Source organism: Mytilus galloprovincialis, chromosome 3 (assembly GCF_965363235.1).
Source record: "Mytilus galloprovincialis chromosome 3, xbMytGall1.hap1.1, whole genome shotgun sequence".
Lineage (NCBI taxonomy): Eukaryota > Metazoa > Mollusca > Bivalvia > Mytilida > Mytilidae > Mytilus > Mytilus galloprovincialis.
Genome location: NC_134840.1, coordinates 52,359,290 through 52,378,279, shown reverse-complemented (window position 1 = coordinate 52,378,279; position 18,990 = coordinate 52,359,290). Strand labels below are relative to the sequence as shown.

The 18,990-nt window shown below is 32.3% G+C and overlaps 1 protein-coding gene across 1 annotated transcript; it reads left to right on the top strand.

The window, feature by feature from the left end:
* The first annotated feature begins 1,780 nt into the window (after nt 1–1,780).
* LOC143068270 (uncharacterized) lies at nt 1,781–18,726 on the top strand. Its single transcript, XM_076242190.1, has 3 exons — nt 1,781–1,931; nt 13,426–14,420; nt 18,569–18,726. The coding sequence occupies exon 2, from the start codon at nt 13,435–13,437 to the stop codon at nt 14,371–14,373; it is 939 nt and encodes a 312-aa protein (XP_076098305.1). The 5' UTR covers nt 1,781–1,931; nt 13,426–13,434; the 3' UTR covers nt 14,374–14,420; nt 18,569–18,726.
* Nucleotides 18,727–18,990: the final 264 nt, after the last annotated feature.

The following is an 18,990-nucleotide window of genomic DNA, read 5'->3' as shown; positions in this document are numbered from 1 at the left end:
AAAATCATGTATCTAAGACGAATTTAGTTTGAATTGTTTCACATTTTGTCATGTCGGGACCTTTTATATATTTGTGTACGGTACGGGCTACGTCATTTGATCTCTCTTTGGTAATGATACCCCATCTAATTTTACAATAGAAAAACAACCTTTAGCTTACATTAGAGCAAGTTCAGGATAAAAGCTTAAGGAACACGATACACCTCAATGGTAGCATTATTTTGCATCTGAACTGACTCCTCGCCTTGATACAGCGTGTGTGAAATGGAAATAAAAGAATATATATATAAACTTCCATTTGATGGGCATATAAATCCCTTAAAAGATAATACTCAAAATCCGTTTAAGATGGAAAAGGGCCACCTCATTTTACGATTGAATGTTATATGCCTATCAATGATAAGTTATTGGAATTAGGAAAGTCAAAGATAAGGAGATGTGTAAACACATGGAGAGGATTTACCTAAAATCAAATGAAAAACTGGCAATAATTTATTCTGGTTAATGGGCAAGCATAGTGGCAAAAACATGAACAAAGAACAATGAAACTTGAGCAACTTAAAAAAAAAGCTTGTCAAGCGATCTCTTTTACATTGTGATTGTACTAAAACGTGCAAATACATTTTACCTTTTAAGACGATATATGTACACCCATTGGTTGCCTTCGGCTGTTGTTTGCTCTATGGTCGGGTGGTTGTCGCTTTGACATATTCACCATTTCCTTTCTCAATTTTATTGCATATATGTACATTATAAATCATAGTAAATGGTTTCTAACTGTTTATGTCAAATTTTTGTATTCATCAACTGTCAATTTTGCTAAAAAAATAATAAATATTGTAGATGGAGGAGGGTACACGATTTGTGTTATCAACCTGTTATACAGTTTTAAGCCAATACACTGAAACTTTACAGGAAGTTAGCACATATATTGAAGTTTTGCATCTGCTATAATGGAATAATTCGAGATTTCTTTTCTCATTTTCCCAGACAGTGGAACTTAGCAAAATTTAGCTACACATGTGGTTACCATACGTATTTGCAACGCGGCCATTGGAGACTTTGATCTTTTTTATTTGTTCGGAGATGGTTATAGGGGAACTATGCATTTGATACCCTTAGTGCCAGAAAACGTTTTGTGGATTGACTATTCATTTTCATTTGTAACTTCGCATGCTTATCTTTCTCTACTCTGTCTTTACGCTTTTGAACACAATTAGTTCCTGCGGTTTGTGTTGCAGAAATCGCATTTTCATCTTGTCTTGGGCATTTATTTTCAGTTAGTACCAAGCAAGGATATCTTCTACCGAAATCATCATGCTCTCGTTTCTAGAAATTCAAATTGTCGTCCCCTAATTAATAACATTTCAAGAATATGGAAAATTATATATGCTATAATGCAACCAAATATTGTTTTATAGTTTTAAAGGAATTTGGCAAATGATTTTATACATAAAATCTAGAATGGAAATGGGAAATGTGTCAAAGAGACAACTCGACCAAAGAGCAGAAAGCCGAAGTCCATCAACGGTTCTCCAACACGGCGAGAAATTCACGCACAAGGAGGCCGTACTCAGATGGACCCTAAACAAATATATAAATCCTTGAATTACTAGTATACAGCAACACCATCACGAATGTGGTAGGTCAAAATTTTGCAGGTATGGTAATCCAGTTTGTTAATTACAGGAAATAATAGTTAATCACAAAATCTGGTGGTTTTTGATATCATGTGTTTCTTACCTATCACCTTGCATATGGTTTCACATAATTAATTAAAATGTGAATCATTTATAAAAAGGATATGAAGTCATGTAATTAATCTTTTCAAGATTTGACATCGCACATTATAACTTGTATTTAAGAAGGAAAACCCCATCAGCAATCCACTTGTTGTCAAAACATTATCTCCAATGACCTTATAAAGCAAGGTAAGTAAATTAATGTAAGCATTTAACATTACGTGGATATTAAATACTGAAAATACTGGGTTCATTTTTTTAACGTTTCATAGGACTTAGACATTTCCTAAAATGTTCGTATGACATATATTCAAAGTATTTTTAAATTCTAGGTACATGTATATTCCAACATGTAAGTTAGGACACAATAACACATCACTTGAGAGGGACTCGGGACGATCATAACAACCATATCGACAAAACCTTGGATTTACTTCGCGAAGCCTTTTCATGTGATTTCGGTTTTTAAAGGCTATACATTTATTGTATTAATTGGAAAAACTATTTTTACTCATGTCAACGGGAATTTATAAGATATTTATTTTTCCGAGTATCAAATTGTTTCCCACTACTAAGAATTAATTGTATAAGGCGCATAGGCGTACATGTATTGTTTACAATAATACCTGTCTAACGCCCAATTTATGTCACAGTTCAACATAGAATGTCACATTTTAATGTAATTAACAGCTGTTACCACTAATTGTCGTAAAAAAGCTTTCATGAGAATTTACTACACTTCATATTTGAACATGACTACATGTAAAATTATTCCACTAATTTATCTATCAGAGTCTGAGAGCTTTAATACTAAAACAAGACTTTTCCAAATTGCATAAAATTGCACCAAAACACTTCAAATATCATGTATTATTCTTTATGAATACTTTTCTACTAAAATCTAGTTATTTGATGTAACACGTCTTCTGATTGGATGAAAGGTTTTTGTCTATCAGCTCAGACATAATTTTGTCATTTGACCGTGACGTAATCAACGGTTTCCATGATAAACTGACCAAAAATGTAATTTAGAATTAAACAATAAGGTATGACTATTCGAAAAACCTAAAAATGTGATGCACACTTTTACATAACACACTGCTTTGCGCTCTTATTAATAGCAGGGATTTAAGCATTTATTTCGTATCATCATTACATCTATTGTATTGGTTATATTTGGTTATGCTATAACACTTGAATGTAAATTTGTGTGTGTGTGCGTGTGTTTTGAAATAAGTATTGTCTATTAACTGAGTAAGTCATGCAGTGAATTTGGTGGACAGTTTACACTGGTTTTCTGTCTGGATGTTAGATTCTTACTTGAAGTGTTATAGATATATTTTGAAATTCCGAATTTGCAAAATAGGAAATATAACAGTATAACTGCAATTGAAGGGCCGTAACTACCTATGAGGCAGGTATAGGGCAACTGCCTCCCCTGAATTTTCTGCACCAATTTTTTTTAATCAATAAAATGAAATATTGACAATATGTACAAGAAGAACTTGAATATATATCATAAACAACACAAGTTTACAGTTTTAACAGTGTTATCATGATACATGATATATCTGTCATTGTCTGGATTTTAGATCGATAGTGAACCGTTTCAGTATTTGTTTTATTTTTATATTTTCGTGTGGCCGTCCGTCTGTTATTCAGTATTCGTACGAAAACAAATATGAAACTTTGCTTCCGACAATTTTGAATAAAACCTAACTATTCACATTTATTTAAGGGCTCAATTAAGCAGAGGAAGTTCCCTTTGTATTGTGATTCTTTTATGATATCGGAAATTCGTTACCGGCTGAATCGAATCCGGGTCAGTTCGCGCCCATTCGCGTTCGCGCCCACTGATGTTCGCACCCTACATGTTCGCACCCAAAGTCCGTTCGCACCCTACATGTTCGCGTCCACTTTTAATTGGGTTAATGTTTAATAACTATAGCTTTGTAATCAAGTTTTGGCAAGTGTATTCTTTATATTTGTTGTCATTGTCTCAAAATAAAGTGAGACAGCATTTTGTTTTTGTCACGGTCTAATAAATCTTTATCATGTTTTGGATAGTGTATTGTTAAAAAAATAATCCTTTCTAAAAAAAGTGAGATTCTGTCAATGTTTTATTTTGTGTTGAATAACTCTTAATCATGTTTTGGTTAGTGTATTGCTATAACTTTGTTTCATTGACTTGTTTCAAAACATGTTCAGTATAAAAAAAAACTATCTATAAAAAATCTATAAAAATGGTATAGTTGCGATGAAGTAAAAAAAAAAAAAATACATTCTATTTCAAATATACAGATATTTACCTAGATCATTTCATGCGTGTCCTTAGATTACAGAAATATTTGGTTCACAACAAAATGCATTCACTGAGTGTGTAAGTAAAAGTAATAACTTTGGTTAGCTTGATTGCTGGCTGAACTGTGAAGTCATTATTAGTTTAAATACATTTACTACCCTCCTTTCGGAGTAGTCTAGTCCGACACACAGCTAGATAGAGAGATTATCTGTCTAACTACTCTCAAAGGAGAGGAGGTAGTATATCTAAATAAGTTCAAAGCAGAAAAAAGGTTCAATATTTGATTCAGAAGGCTCTTGACAAGGGATCAATTTGAAACTGGTATTAAAGTAAAAATGTCTAGATTTAATGAGCACAGGAAGACATTCGGATAAGTATGTACAACGTCTGGACTCTTTTATCTCTTTTTATTATTTGAATAGAATCCTAAAATAAAAATGTCAAGATATACTGACGACGTTTAATCCTTCTTTTTCTCGTTTGAATTGTTTTACATTTGTAAATTCGGGGCTTTATATGGCTGACTATGCGGATTGGGCTTTGTTCATTGTTGAAGGTCGTTCGGTGACCTTTAGTTGTTAATTTATGTGTCATTTGGTCTCTCATTAGAGCTTTCTTACAAATGGACGAAAGGTACGAACGAACGTAAAGGGAGCACGTATTTCATTTCCACAATAACAGTTAAAAGAGTCTTTGTTTTATCCAGTAAAACAGCATTCATTTCTAAATCAAGTTTATTTTTCAAAAATAATGATATCGTTAATAATTCACGATTTTTATATAATCAAACAGAGAAAAATAGTGTCAAGTACACTTACGTCCGATACGTTACTGACGTAAACCACGAGTACACACATTTTCGCGGGATTTTTTTAAGCACGAGTTTCACGATTAACATTTCAATGGCATTATTGAAGTACGTTAGTCTAAATTTAACGACAAGATTCACATTTATTTTTATTTTTTATAGTAAACTTTCAGCAAATTGTCAAAGTGGAATATCGAGATTTGCTAAAAAAAATATGCTACAATGTTTTTAAAAAGAAATGTTAAATAAATCTAGAAAAACAGATTTTGTATATCAAGAAAATAAATCTACAATTTTGGGGATTTTATGATGACGATTTAACAGTACACATGTTTGGAAGATAGACGCAAAGTTGTCACTTATCGTCCAGTGGCTAATATTTCATGAAGGTTCAGGACAATAGGCAAAACGTAATTATACACTAAAACAACCCTTCAATTGCTCCGGTGAATCATATATACACATTAAGGGGGAGCAATGAATATTACCAGGGGAGAGGCGATGATTCAAAAGTTATTAAACGAGCACCAGCATATGGCATAGTTTGAAGATCATCTTGTTTTCTTCATTTTCATTTTCATTTTATTATTTTAAGCGTTGTAAATTTTGAATCAAGGAAGTATTTGTGCTTTGATTTTTTCCATTTTTCTGTAAGGGAAGAAGACAATGTATTTGCTTTGACTTTTTTTTAGGTTAAACAGTGCAACATTGTAATATTGAATAGGTTTTTAGTCTATTAGGGGAAATGTTTTCGTCTGACTACTCTATATTTAGGATATTTTGAAGTGTTATCTCCTCCGACCTGGTGGTATCATATTTTAACCTATCGTACGTCCCGAAATCCTAAATATATCCCAAGAAAAATCCAATTTAATAAGTGTCGTTGCATGTCCGAAGTTCCACGACTATAATTATTTAAATATGTCAAAAGAAAGGATCCCTTAAACGAGTCTTACGTATGATTCGTCAAGCATACGTACCTTTCGTCAATTTGTAAGAAAGCTCTATTAAGAGTGGTCTCATAGGCAGTCACGTTACATCTTCTTATTTGAATTGTAAATACTATAAAAATGTACAAGTAGTTGTTTTTGAGTTGTCTTCTTTCCTCGACATACTCATATATGTCGAAGTATATGAACAACTGATACAGCCCGTAACAGAGTAGTGATCGAATTCGCGTTTCTTTACCGTCAGAATAAGTTACGTTATCGACAAACTTATTTCAGAAGTGACAGTTTAATTTTCTTCATCGACAAAATATTTCATGTCCAACGTGTAAAATTTCATTGTTTAAGTCGAAGTTTTTTTAACACAGTAAAACATTTTTAAATCAACCTCTGTCATTGGCATTTTCATTTTAACGGTAAAGGATCAAATACGGGATCTCCGAAATTTCTATCATTTGTTACGAGAAAATCATTATTCAATCGAACATATGTCTTTGTTCATGACACATATTATGAAATGCAAAGGAGTTGAAATGATCATTCAAATACTTTCGAACTGACGGACACAAAAAAACATAATCTAGAATGTGTGTTCTGTCATAAACAATGGCTTCGTCGTGCGAATCGACGAGATCATGTTACATGTAACTGATCTTAGCAGTAGAAACAGTAGGTGTGACCTGGATAAAATCTTTATCAATTTAATATAAGCGATAAATATTCATGACTACAATGACAAGCATTAGCCTTTCAAAAAGGGCTAGTCGACTCTTAGCTGATGAAAATGGAAAGTGCTCTCGCTTTGTAGATTAATTCATTTACTAGAATAGCCATGTGCAGCATTCAACAAATTTTACCACACACATGAGGTCACACGTTATGAAGTAGTATATATATCGTTTAAAGTTGTTGTTTACGAAACTCCAGAAGATTCGACTATTTATAGATAAAAGTTACCTGTGTACCAATATCATGAAAATGCATGATTAATGACCAGGTAAAATCTAATTGCTAAAATATAGAGGACAAATTCGATACTCTACTGGATTGAAGGACATTTACTAGGTTTAGATTGTCCTATCCAATCAATAAACTTTGATTATTCACGTCTCGTAATATCTTCCAATCAGGTAGCAAGAAAAATTCACGCACTGACTGTCCATCGTTCAATTCTTAATATCGACTCCTAGGAGCCGATAATAATGAATTTATTGGAGTCACATCCACTGTTTCTACTGTAAACATGAACTCGTCGGTTACTGCAATGAAGACACTTTTAAAGATTGAGATTGTTGGTTTATTCTTTACACCTTCGAGGTATTAAAATTATTTCAGTGTTTATTTAAAGTTAAATTTATTTTCAAATCTCTTCTGTTTAAAATTGTCGAAACTTCCGTTTAAGATTTCTGTGGTAAACTATCTATTCTATAGTAAGGACCATTTTATAATAAATACCCTTTTGTACAAGAATACTTTTTTATAGAAGTATAGATCTGCTGGTTATAGATTTTTTTTTATAACTTTCATTATTGTGACGACGCGCTATGAAATTCAGATTAATTTATAAGTGAAGTTGTATATAAATTTTTGGTCATAAACACAAATCTTTTAAACAGTTCGACGAGTGCGTCAATGTTACAGTAGTCAGTTTACTGTAAGTTACTAAGCTTGGCCCGATTTATCTGTCATTTATGGAAACTAATTCACCACTTTCTGAGACATTCATTTTTATTTCACCATCAAACATGGAGCTACATTTGTGACTAAAGGAAAACTCTCAAATTAAAGAAATTTGACATGATATACTGAAACTTTCTTATAATCAATTAAACGACTGCTTTTCTTAGATATGTGATTTTTCATGGTCAAACATTTTCATTGTTAAGGAGGCTCGAGGGTATACAAATTTCAGAAAAAAATTAAACATTTGTTTTTCATTACAAATTTTATCTATTACCTTTTGTAGTTGTTACTTTATCATATGGTACAAAAAACATTTCCCTCAAACTGTAAATTTGATGCATTCCCTGACTGATGAGACCAAATATGCATTCAAATTTACGGTTTAAATAAACTTACATAACTGCTATGAAAGCATATATCAACTTGCCCTGCTGTTCCATTTTTTTTAGGAAAACATAATAAAGTGCTTTGCTGAGTGCAGCTGGAGGCGCTCGTGTTGGCCCCAGATGACTTTTATAAAATGTAAACATCATTGAAAAAGTTCCAAATTATCTCCCTTTGGTGGAAAAATTACATTTTTTGGCTTTAAAATTGAAATATCTCTTTTAACTCATCGGTGACCTATATTTTTTAATATAATTTCGATATATGCTGTACTTAAACTAAATTGTTGTAAAATTTGAGTAATTTCTGTAATAAATTTCTTTTTTTATTTCGATATTACCTTTGTTTCTCCTATTAGTTCAACAGAAGAAAAAAAAAAAAACACTTTTACAAAGATGAATGCTTCTTTCGAAGGCAGATTGTGAGTGCAAATGAACGGTGACCCCAATTTTTTATTTTATTTTTCTATTAACTATAAGATAAAGTTTATTTATAGAAAAATATAGAGAAATCCTATATAAATGATTTAGAGGGAGTGAGATTCCACCCTTGTTGAAAGCCTTGTGGAGACCTCTAGATTTTTAAATTCCCTCCGTTTTTCTCATGGATGGAGTGTGGTCTCTCTGTAAATTACCCCATATCTTTTTATTTTCCTATTTACCGAAGGTTCCATGTGAAAATTTCCATTGGATCATATCTGTTAAACTAAATGTACAAAACAGGCTCAAGAAAAGGCGAAATTTCTTTTTCAAACCCGACCTAGAAATCCAAATTTCTCTGTGTGTGCCATTGCAAGAAATAGTTTTGCTCGTTATTTTGTCATATTAAAAAAAAATCTCAACAAAATTTTCCCGTTTAAACTGTACTAGAAAAAAGTTTGGCATGTGAAACGGACGAAGACATATTCTAACAGAAGTACAAGTACCAGTCCTCCCTTTTGTGTATATTTATGAGAAAACATTTCAAAGTTATTGATTGAATTCAAATCCATCACACATACGGTACACATTGTAGTCCGAAAATATAAAGGACTTCATTCCTATCAAACACCTTTTTAGTTGTTTACCAGAATATTTCTTTTAGTTTTGGGTAAAATTGTAAAGGAAATAATACTTTCAAGACGTCCTTCCATAAATCTTTTTTTTTGTTCTGACTTTGAAGAAATGACTACTTTTCGCCCAATCGAAATGGTGCATATGGACATATTTTGTTTCTTATAATATTATTAGAATTATTTTCAATATTATTGGTATTAAACTTGATTATCGACACATGAAAGTTTGTCAGCATTGTCAATCTTTTTAACGTTAAAGTGCCAATAGTTCGGTCACTACTCAATTAAGTTTGTCGATAACGTAGCTAATTTTGACGGTAAAGAAACATCAATTCGATCACTTCTCTGTTACGGGCTGTAAATGACTGTGTCCTGACTTTTGAAGAGCCTGTAGCACCCCTATGTTATTACATTCTAATTTTCTGTCAACACTAGATATCTTAACAAAAAAAAAAAAACAAACAAATAATTTAGTCCCCCCAAACCCCCACCCCCACCTCGAATTGGGAATACCTGTGCGAACAAAATCTGCGACTAAAAAATGATGGACTTTACTTTGATAGCTTGTAAAGGTTATATGTATAAATGACTCTGATCTTCAGACTTAGATAATAAACTATGTTAAAATTAAGCAGACTAAGCCAACAGTCACCGTCCTTTTTATTTGTTTTGTTGATGACGGAAAAAATGCCCTAAGACGGCCTTTTCAATTACGTGAAAAAATAAGTAAAGGTTAAATTTGTTTACATGTTTAAGGAAATTTACCTTTAAATGGGTGTCACTTAGTTGTCAAATAAACATACGTTGTCGCTTATGTTTATAAGGCCAAGGACAACCTTGACGTGTATTTTGCAACAAAATGCGGATATGTTTTAGCAAAACAATGCAATAAAAATACTTATTATTTTATGAAAAGCTATGCTCTTTTAAAGCTTCATAGACGCTTGGAAAAAAGCGTTTCTCCAATTTTTCTAATTTGTTTTTGTTCGGACAACGTCAAAAATGTTTGCACTTTTTGATAGGACAATGATTGCGCTTTTTACCTGTATATCTAGGCTTTTTTTTTTTTTTTTGACAAAAGTTATACTTTAAAATGATTGGGTTCATTCCGGAATAAATAAATTCTATTGAAGGTCAAGTTATACATCTTCTAATTTCAAATACGACTCAATAATTAATAATTTATATTCTTTTTTTTTTAAATACGCGCCATGTACAATTTGGAAGTTTTTTCCCTGCTTAGTCATTAGATATTAGCCATTTATATATTGAGACATTTATTTTATTTTAACAATCATGTCATCAAGGTACATAAACATAATGTATATAGGCAAATGAAACTTTGATGTTGAAGTTACTTGACGTAGATATTGAAAAGTTTCTTAAGCCTGGTATTCAGTCCGTTAAGTTTTTTCAATTTTCCAATATATGTAAATAAAAAATCATCCTTTTTCGAATACAAGGGGAAAATGTCCCCTAAAAACACTCCCCATGCAGTTGACCCCTCAGGCTAAGTTTGCCAATTGGAACTTCTGAGTCTTCGTATTTATTCCTCTTTTATGATCATACTATTAGGATGAAGGTTAATACACGAAATGACCATTGAACGTAGCATATTTTTTTTTATTTAAAGCATACAATTTTGAAAACTGATTGGCTCAGCACCAACGTCTTATTTAAAACAGTGATTTATGATTATGTCATGAAATTGAAAAATTGTCTTTTCCAATTATTCTTGCCTTATTCCTAAACTCTTACAACCTTTGGCCGAATGTTTTCATGTAAAGGAAAGTGTTTAGGATTGGACAGAATAACAAAAAAGCAAATAATTACAACGGTAGTTCCTTATTATTTATGAACTATAAAATGTATTGTCTATATTGTTTATATCCATATAACTTCACATTAATACTTTAAGGTAAGACCATCGTCATGTCACAATATGCATTTATTATACTTATAATAATTATAATTAGCGTTTATCCGTAGGAACTTTTGAATCAATCATATTATTTTCAGAGGGAGGGATTCATGGGATTTTTAAGTTGAGATTTTTTTTTCAATGCCAGCGCGAATATATTTCGTCAGTAGCAAATATGAATTTAGTACAATGTAGTTTTATCAGGGGCACATATGTATAAATATACGGAAACGTATTGGGGAAATAGTAAAAATAACAGTTTGAAAATTTATATTCAGAAACGTTTTTTATTTTTTTTTTTATTAAATTACCATGATATGGATGAGCATTAGATAGTTTTCTTTGAAAATAACACCCATTTTGACAGTTGTTTCCTCGTATTCCATATTTTGGTTTCCACAACACTGTCATATGATCGTCAGATCTGAATACGTTTTGCTTCCCTTATTTTATGGGTGGTTTTAAATGCCTGCTTGGTTTCACCAAAACAATAAGTTACTAGTTTTTGCTTCGCTGACACTTTGGCAAAACAGGTAGCAAATATTCAGCTTTGTCTTTATATATTAGACTGGTGAATAAAAGTTCAGCGTAATATAGGTGTGTCGGAATAATGGGGCTGCAATGAACCGCATATCTGAAGTCCAGACTTAAACTTGAAACTATCCCGGGAATTTAGATACGATCCTGGTAAACTTATCAATCGTTCAATCAAACCATTCTTAAAGTATACGTATTCAGTGGGACTATTATACTAAAGGGACTGGAAACCTTATCAATCTGTTGAGATATCATAGTCGCGATAGCGGGATTATTGTTTTTTTGTATTAGTATAATAATCCCAGGTGTTCAACACTGTAATTAAATGTTCTTTGGAGTAAATATTGATTTTGTTATCAGTAAATTAAATCCATACTAAATATTACACATTTGTACTTTTAATATGTATTATACAATCTATCGATACCTATTATAGTTTGCATTGCACAAGGTCATGTTTTTCTCTGACTTTTAATGGCGTCTTTTACACTAAATCCATTGGATGTTGGATGTCTACTGATTGGTCTTAGATGATTTTTTTTAGTTGTTATTGGCTTTGAACTAGCTGTCGGTAACTTTCAGAACTCTCAGATATGAACTCAATGTCGTTCTGTTGTGTGGATGTATGAGTACTCGTACAAACCACTCTGTGTTTTGTTAGATGTATTTTTATGTGTATCCATCTAATGAGTGGAGTCCGTTTCTACTGATATTTTATAGTTTGTAATTATGTTGTACTGCAACATCAATGTCCCAAGTCAGAGACAGCTTTCGGTAAACAACATCTCCGAGGATGTGCAGCGTACTATCCCGTTCGAAAGAAGTTTTCTGCAGTCACATATATCTATGGAAGAATTTAGTAAAGGTTTTACGTAATTTGTTGTACCGGAATCTCTGACTTAATAATTTACCAGTAAAACTACTACATTGCGTACATTAAAATCCAAATGTCACTAAAGGCACGGACATAGCGAACGATTTGTGATATATAAACACCGTTAGATGGTGTCAAATGAACATCATCATAAAAAAAGAAGATTATTAACAAAGAGCCGAGGGAGCGAAAAATCGTTTCTATTGTCGTTATTTTTAGTGTAGAGTTTCACATATAACATTTAAATTTCTAAATATAGGAAAAGACAGATATCATCATTTGTATTTGATTTATTTTAAGTAAAAATCTTAGTTCCTTTGGGTAAATTTTGGAAATATTTTTAGAAAATTCTTGATGATTTAATGAACAAATATCACGATAACGGTTATTGTTGTTGGATTTATCAATAAAATGCAATTTAGATGTGTCTTTACTCAATTTGGTCACAAGTCTGATTTTACAGGGGCGCAATTGGTGTCCATTTGAATACCTACAACCTGTCTATTATAATTTAGTTGCCGAAACATACATTAATATCATCAAGGAGAAAAATGACAGCTTCAAGCATCTTATCACATCTCCTGTTAACATATCTATTCTAGCACATTTACCTAAAGAAGGCTTTAAATGATTTGAAGCAAATATATTTGCATTCAGATTTACCAAACGACCATTTAATTAAATAGGAAAACTTTTGTTTGATAAAATTGTGTGAAAGTGTAGTGTAAAGAACTGAAAAGATAAAACTGTCAAAAGAACCAAAAGACCAAGATGAAACGAAATGTTCTAGGTTTTTTGTGTTGTTTATGAAACAAATACATAATCGGGTTCTTCAAATGTGTGGGCTATGTTTTAAGCTGTGATGTGGTTATAATATGATTTTTCACTATATAAGAACTATATGTGGAGAACACCGAGCTGATTAAGAAGAATCAAGATATATTTTATCAGACTTAACGCGTTTTCACAAATGTCTTTCAAATTCGTACTTTTTTCGGCTTTTTGACTTTTTTAATTCGAGTCTTTTGTTAACGACACGCGCGTCTGTCGTAAACAATTTTACTGGTTTCGTATCTATGATGAGTTAATGTTACTTCTAAAATGCCACTGTGTAAAATGCATAGAAACCTGTGACAAGACAATGCTTTATTTACTCAATTAACTATATTTCAGAGTACAACTATGTTATCAAATTGTCGATACATCTTTGTCGTCCTTGTTTGTGTAACTCAGATGTCGGACAGTCAAGTTTATTACGATGGCCAGAGAGGAGGACCTGGAAGACCAGGAAGACCTGGTCGCCCAGGTAGAGGCGGGGGAGTACGAAGAGGGGGACGAGGGGGAGTAAAAGGAGGTGAGGGTGGAGGAGGAGGCGGAGGTGGTGGCGGTGGTGGCGGACGTGATGGAGAACCGGGAAGACCCGGTGGATACAGTTGGAGCTATTCTGACGGTGGAAATGGTGGTGGAGGAGGAGGTTGGTTTGATGGAGGAGGCAGAGGAGGAAATGGTGGGGATGGTGGGTGGTATGGCGGCGGTGGTGGAGGACTTGGAGGAGGGAACGGAGGGGGAGGAGGTTGGTACAGCGGCGGTGGAGGCACAGGTGGAAGAGGTGGTGATGGAGGTTGGTATTATGGCGGGGGAGGAGGTAATGGAGGATCCGGTGGTGGTTGGTATGGAGGCGGAGGAGGAAGAGGTGGGGGTGGCGGTTTAGATGGAATGCCAGGAGAACCAGGTGGAGATTATTACTATGATACGTACGGTCCAGATACATATTGGTATGATTATGATTACGGCAGTCCATTAGGATCTCCTGGTAAACCTGGCAGACCTGGTAAGCCTGGCAATCCATCAGGATCTGGTAGACCTGGTAAACCTGGAAGGCCTGGAAAACCGGGTGGATTATCAAAAAGTAGACGCAATAAACAGAGAAAATCTGGAACACGAAATGGTGATGGAGTGGTTTTTCTAGAATCTAGTGGTAATTCTGGTAACCCAGGGAATCCTGGTGCTCCTGCAGGAGGTCCGCCAAACCGAGGTGCTTCAGGTGGAAAAGCAAAGGAAAATAGTCTACGAAAATCATCTGGCCAACAAGTTTCTACACATCGTGGAAAGGCTGTTTAAATGCCTTAGAAGATATATGATCTCAAGAATATGGAAACATTTTTTAGGTAACATTTTGATATTTAACTACATGTAAAATTTTTAATTTTATAAGGGTTTTCCTTTTTGCTAAAAAATTATGAATATGGTCATAAAAGAATATTGAAAACTATGTATTCCGCTTAATAATCTTAAGACCGAAAGAGGTATGGCCATTTTCCCCTCAATTCTTTTCATTCGATAAGATAGGTAAATCCTGTTTTAAATAGCCCGATAGATGCTAATTATAGTACATTAAAATACGTCACATCATCTATTTTCATACCTTGAACAGGTATTCCTACAAAAAACAAGGCCAAGACTATTGATTTTTTATATTGATTTTATCTAATTGTTAACACCCTTTATGGGCATAAGTACCATACCACGTAACTTGTCAAGAAGCCAAATAATATTGATCAAATTCAAATGGGATGGTGTTCTCATTCTGAATAGAATGAAATTCAAAACAGTGTGGTAGTGGCCATTGATTGACACATTAAATTCATCCATTGACTGGGACAATTTACATGAACGTTTGTCTGTAACGACCACTGTTCACGACGTACCTACGATAGACATTTAAACTGTGGGGTCACCAAAGGTTTCTTAACGCCTTTAATTATAAAATAATTCGAAAACTTAATCAGGAATAACCTTTATGTTTTGATGTATATAATTGATATAAATCAAAACATCGTGTTATTTCTGATTAATTTTTCGAATTACTTTATTAAGGTGTTGATAACCTTTGGTGACCCCATAGTTTAAGTGTCTTTAAAAAGTACATAGTGAGCAGTGGTCGTTACATACAAACGTTCACCTAAATTGTCCCAGTCAATGGATGAATTTAATGCGTCAAGCAATGGCCACAGCCACACTGTTTTGAATTTCATTCTATATGTATATCTGTATTTGCCCTGGTTTTTTAATGTTTTATCGTCTATAAGATAATATAATATATATATATTAACCGGAGAACATCTTACATCAGCTGGCCATAGAACACCTTGTGTTACTTACACATGTTATATGGCCTTTTCTGGCATTTTAACAAATCGGCCCTTCGTTGTGATACAGATGCAACAGCTTCTTGATGTTTTACCTATACAATCACGATTTGTAGTGTAATTGATTTGTTCTGTGGTGTTGTCTTATTTTCTGATGACTTCGATACCGTTGTAGGGACGGTGGTAAGAATTTCAGTACTAGTATCTACACAGTTAGTGAATTGGCGACAAAACTGATTGCTGTTGACTGCATTTGTTACATATTATACCATGTTCAAAAAAAGTTTCGAAAAATTGTTTGTGTTGTTTTGAAACTTGTATACAATGGCCTTATTTTATGTTATGTGTATATTACACATGCAACATTTGGGATTCATTGCTTTAGAATCAATTCTCGCGTTGTTGGTTATGTATAGGCACCTACTTCAGTCTGACGGCAGACGGCAGTTGTTCCTTGCATATATGTTATCAATGTAAACACATGAATAAATTGAAAGTAAGTCAAGAGTATGGACAGTCATAGGAATGCACACAATAAGCGATACAGTATTTTTTTTTAATAAAATGATTTATACTATATAGTCAAAATGAACCAGAATGACTCTATGAATTAAGCAAACATCAGAAAAAATATGATAGAAACATTAAAAGTAATATAACAACACAAAAAATGCAAAAAGTCTGAGCGAGATTCGAACCCTAGCTTGAAAACAATATTTCATTTGTAGTTCTATGCTCTTTAAAAAGTGTTTCTCAAAAACATTTCTCATACATCTTGCATCACACAAATATTCATACAGGTAAGTTACATAGTGTTTTACAGTGTATATAAATAGTCTAATAAGATCAACATTACTGTTTAAATATTTAATTAAATTCCTTCTTCTGAAGATACAATATTTCGCTATAGATAACATGAAATTGACAAAACTTACATTTACGCCTTTGATAGATCCAAATAAACCAAACATAAATACCTCTTCATAAACTAAATTATCAATTTTGTCAGAATCAACAGTATCAAATAAAACTGACAACTTTTGTTGCATAAACAGATGAAATTGTACTAATTCAGAACATAATAGAAATAAATGAGTAATATTTTCTACTTCCTTTTCACATACATCACATACATTGTAATTTATAAGTTTCATAGTCATAAGTTGGGAATTTGTGAAAATACAACAATGTGCTATTTTGAAATCTAGATCCAATAATATAGATGGTTTCCAATAAAAATTAACGTTTTTCCATACTTTACAAAGATCATTCTCTTCAATCTCAAAAACTTCCGTCCACTTATTATAGCAAATAGGATGCTGACATAGTTTACCAGTAAGTAATAAATACAATTCTTTTGTCGAACACATAGAAAACTCTTGACAATTTGTCTTTGAAAATGACATTAATATTTATAGAGCGAGAAACATTTCTCCTACGAATATTTTTATGAATAATTTCTGTCCATTCTTTAGGCAATACAACTTTTAAAGTATCATATCTTTTTACAATACTGTTAATATCACAATGATTAGTTACATTTTGTATCATCTCAACTAAAGCCATTTCTGGTAAAAAAAAACCTCTATAACTTCATAACATATATCTTTTACTTGAACAATTCCAGCATTTATAAAATCATACCATATAACAGTTTTTCCATGAACAACACATTTGGATAACAAAATAAGGGTTGATCGTATACATTTTTATTGCTAAGATCAAATTTATTATCATCTCTTAAGAGATCAAAACCTTTAAACATTTCTTTGTAAACATTAGGAATGCACTTCAAGTGTCTGGTAAAGACAAGAATATTATTTCTTCTGATAAGTTCATATTTAAAATTTTTGAAATAAAATATTTAAATGTAGACTTCCATAGCACTTTATAATTCTTGTCTAAAAACCTGGCCAAAAATTTAACATAAATGCATAAATCTTTGATTCAATATCAGGTAACTGTAAACCTCCATTACACTTTTGATCAATGATGGTGTTATATTTTACTAAGTGTGCACCATTATTCCACACAAAATTAACACATGTATGCATTTTTAATATCTCGTAAAACATGATCTGGCATCGATGTTACAAACAAAGAATACCATAATCTTGACATAAATAATTAGGAAATAACATTCACTCTACCCCACATGTATTGCCAATTGCCTCTGCATCCACATATTTAATAAGGACTTAATTTTACTAACTTTTCCACTCCAATTTAAATGATCACAAACAGTTTTGTCTTTGTCAACATACACTCCTAACAATAAAATATAGTTTTCGCAAACTTGCAAATTATATTTGTTTTTTTCATTATCAGTTATTCTACCTTTGCCAATTGGCAATATCTCTGATTTTTGCCTATTTATTTTGTAGTTCTATGCTCTACTGATTGAGCCACCGCGATACTTGACCATCATATTCTTAATAAGGAGGTTTATCGGTACAATTTAGAGATGTTACAATATTTTCATTAAAAAGTTGTTTTTTATATAATAAGGACACACTAAACCAATTTCATTTTGACGGAAAATGTAGTATAAATTGCCACAGTCACGAAAAACATAACTTTTTTTTTGGTTTGAAATGTCCTTCTTGGGGGATTCCCTGTTTTTTCCACCTAAAAACACCATAAATTCCGCTAATGGTCTTTCATCCTTTTTGAGGTTTAATTAAATATTTATCACACATATCATAATATATGTAAATCGAGATATTGATCAAAAAGCATTTTTATTTTTTGTTTTTCTAGTAAATTTTATTCTGTTAGCACTTTTTGAAATTGGCCCTTCTGTGAAAAAAAAAATCCGGACATATTGGCCCTACCTCTTTAATTATTAATATCACGTATTTTAGATTTACATATTGTTAAACCCGCTTCGTCGGTTAATTTGTTTAGAATTAACACCATGAAAAGCATTTGAAACTCATATGTACCTTGACCTATATTGGTTTACTTTTATAAATTGTAACTTGGGTGGAGAGTTGTCTCATTGGCATTCATACCACATCTTCCTATATCTATAAAATTTGTCAGATACAAATTAGCTTATTCAGACAGCAGAATTATGTTGAGTGTAGTTATGTACTATTTTGAATTTATGTTATTATAAATTATTGCTCCCTCGGTATCTTTACTTTCTTTTTATTTATTTTCAGATATGCTACATCCTTCAAACTGGTATTGACAAACAGACAAAGTTCTAGCATTGAAGAATCTGTGTTTGACTAAATGAAGCTTTAACTTGTAATCATTTCGATATGATAAAGACTATATGTAGTTTTAGTGAATTTTTATTAAATTTTTATTTCTCGTATTGATTGTAAATTCATAAATTAGTATAGCGCAATGAATTGAGTTTGAACCGTCTATCGAAAATCGTCGCTGTGGTTTATTTTGAAAAAGAATTTTTTGAAATTGAATTATCGGCCTTCGTTTATATTTGCCACTGACTATTTGGTTAGGAAACGAAACGTGTCAACACAGATATTTGAGAGTAATTAATATTTTTTGGGGCAAAAATGTAGCAAAACCAAAATTATATTATAATACATATTTTAAATCAACATTTTAAATCGCC

Bases quoted from the DNA above. Each gene is read 5' to 3' on its own strand.
- LOC143068270 (XM_076242190.1), top strand. From the start codon at position 13,435: ATGTTATCAAATTGTCGATACATCTTTGTCGTCCTTGTTTGTGTAACT.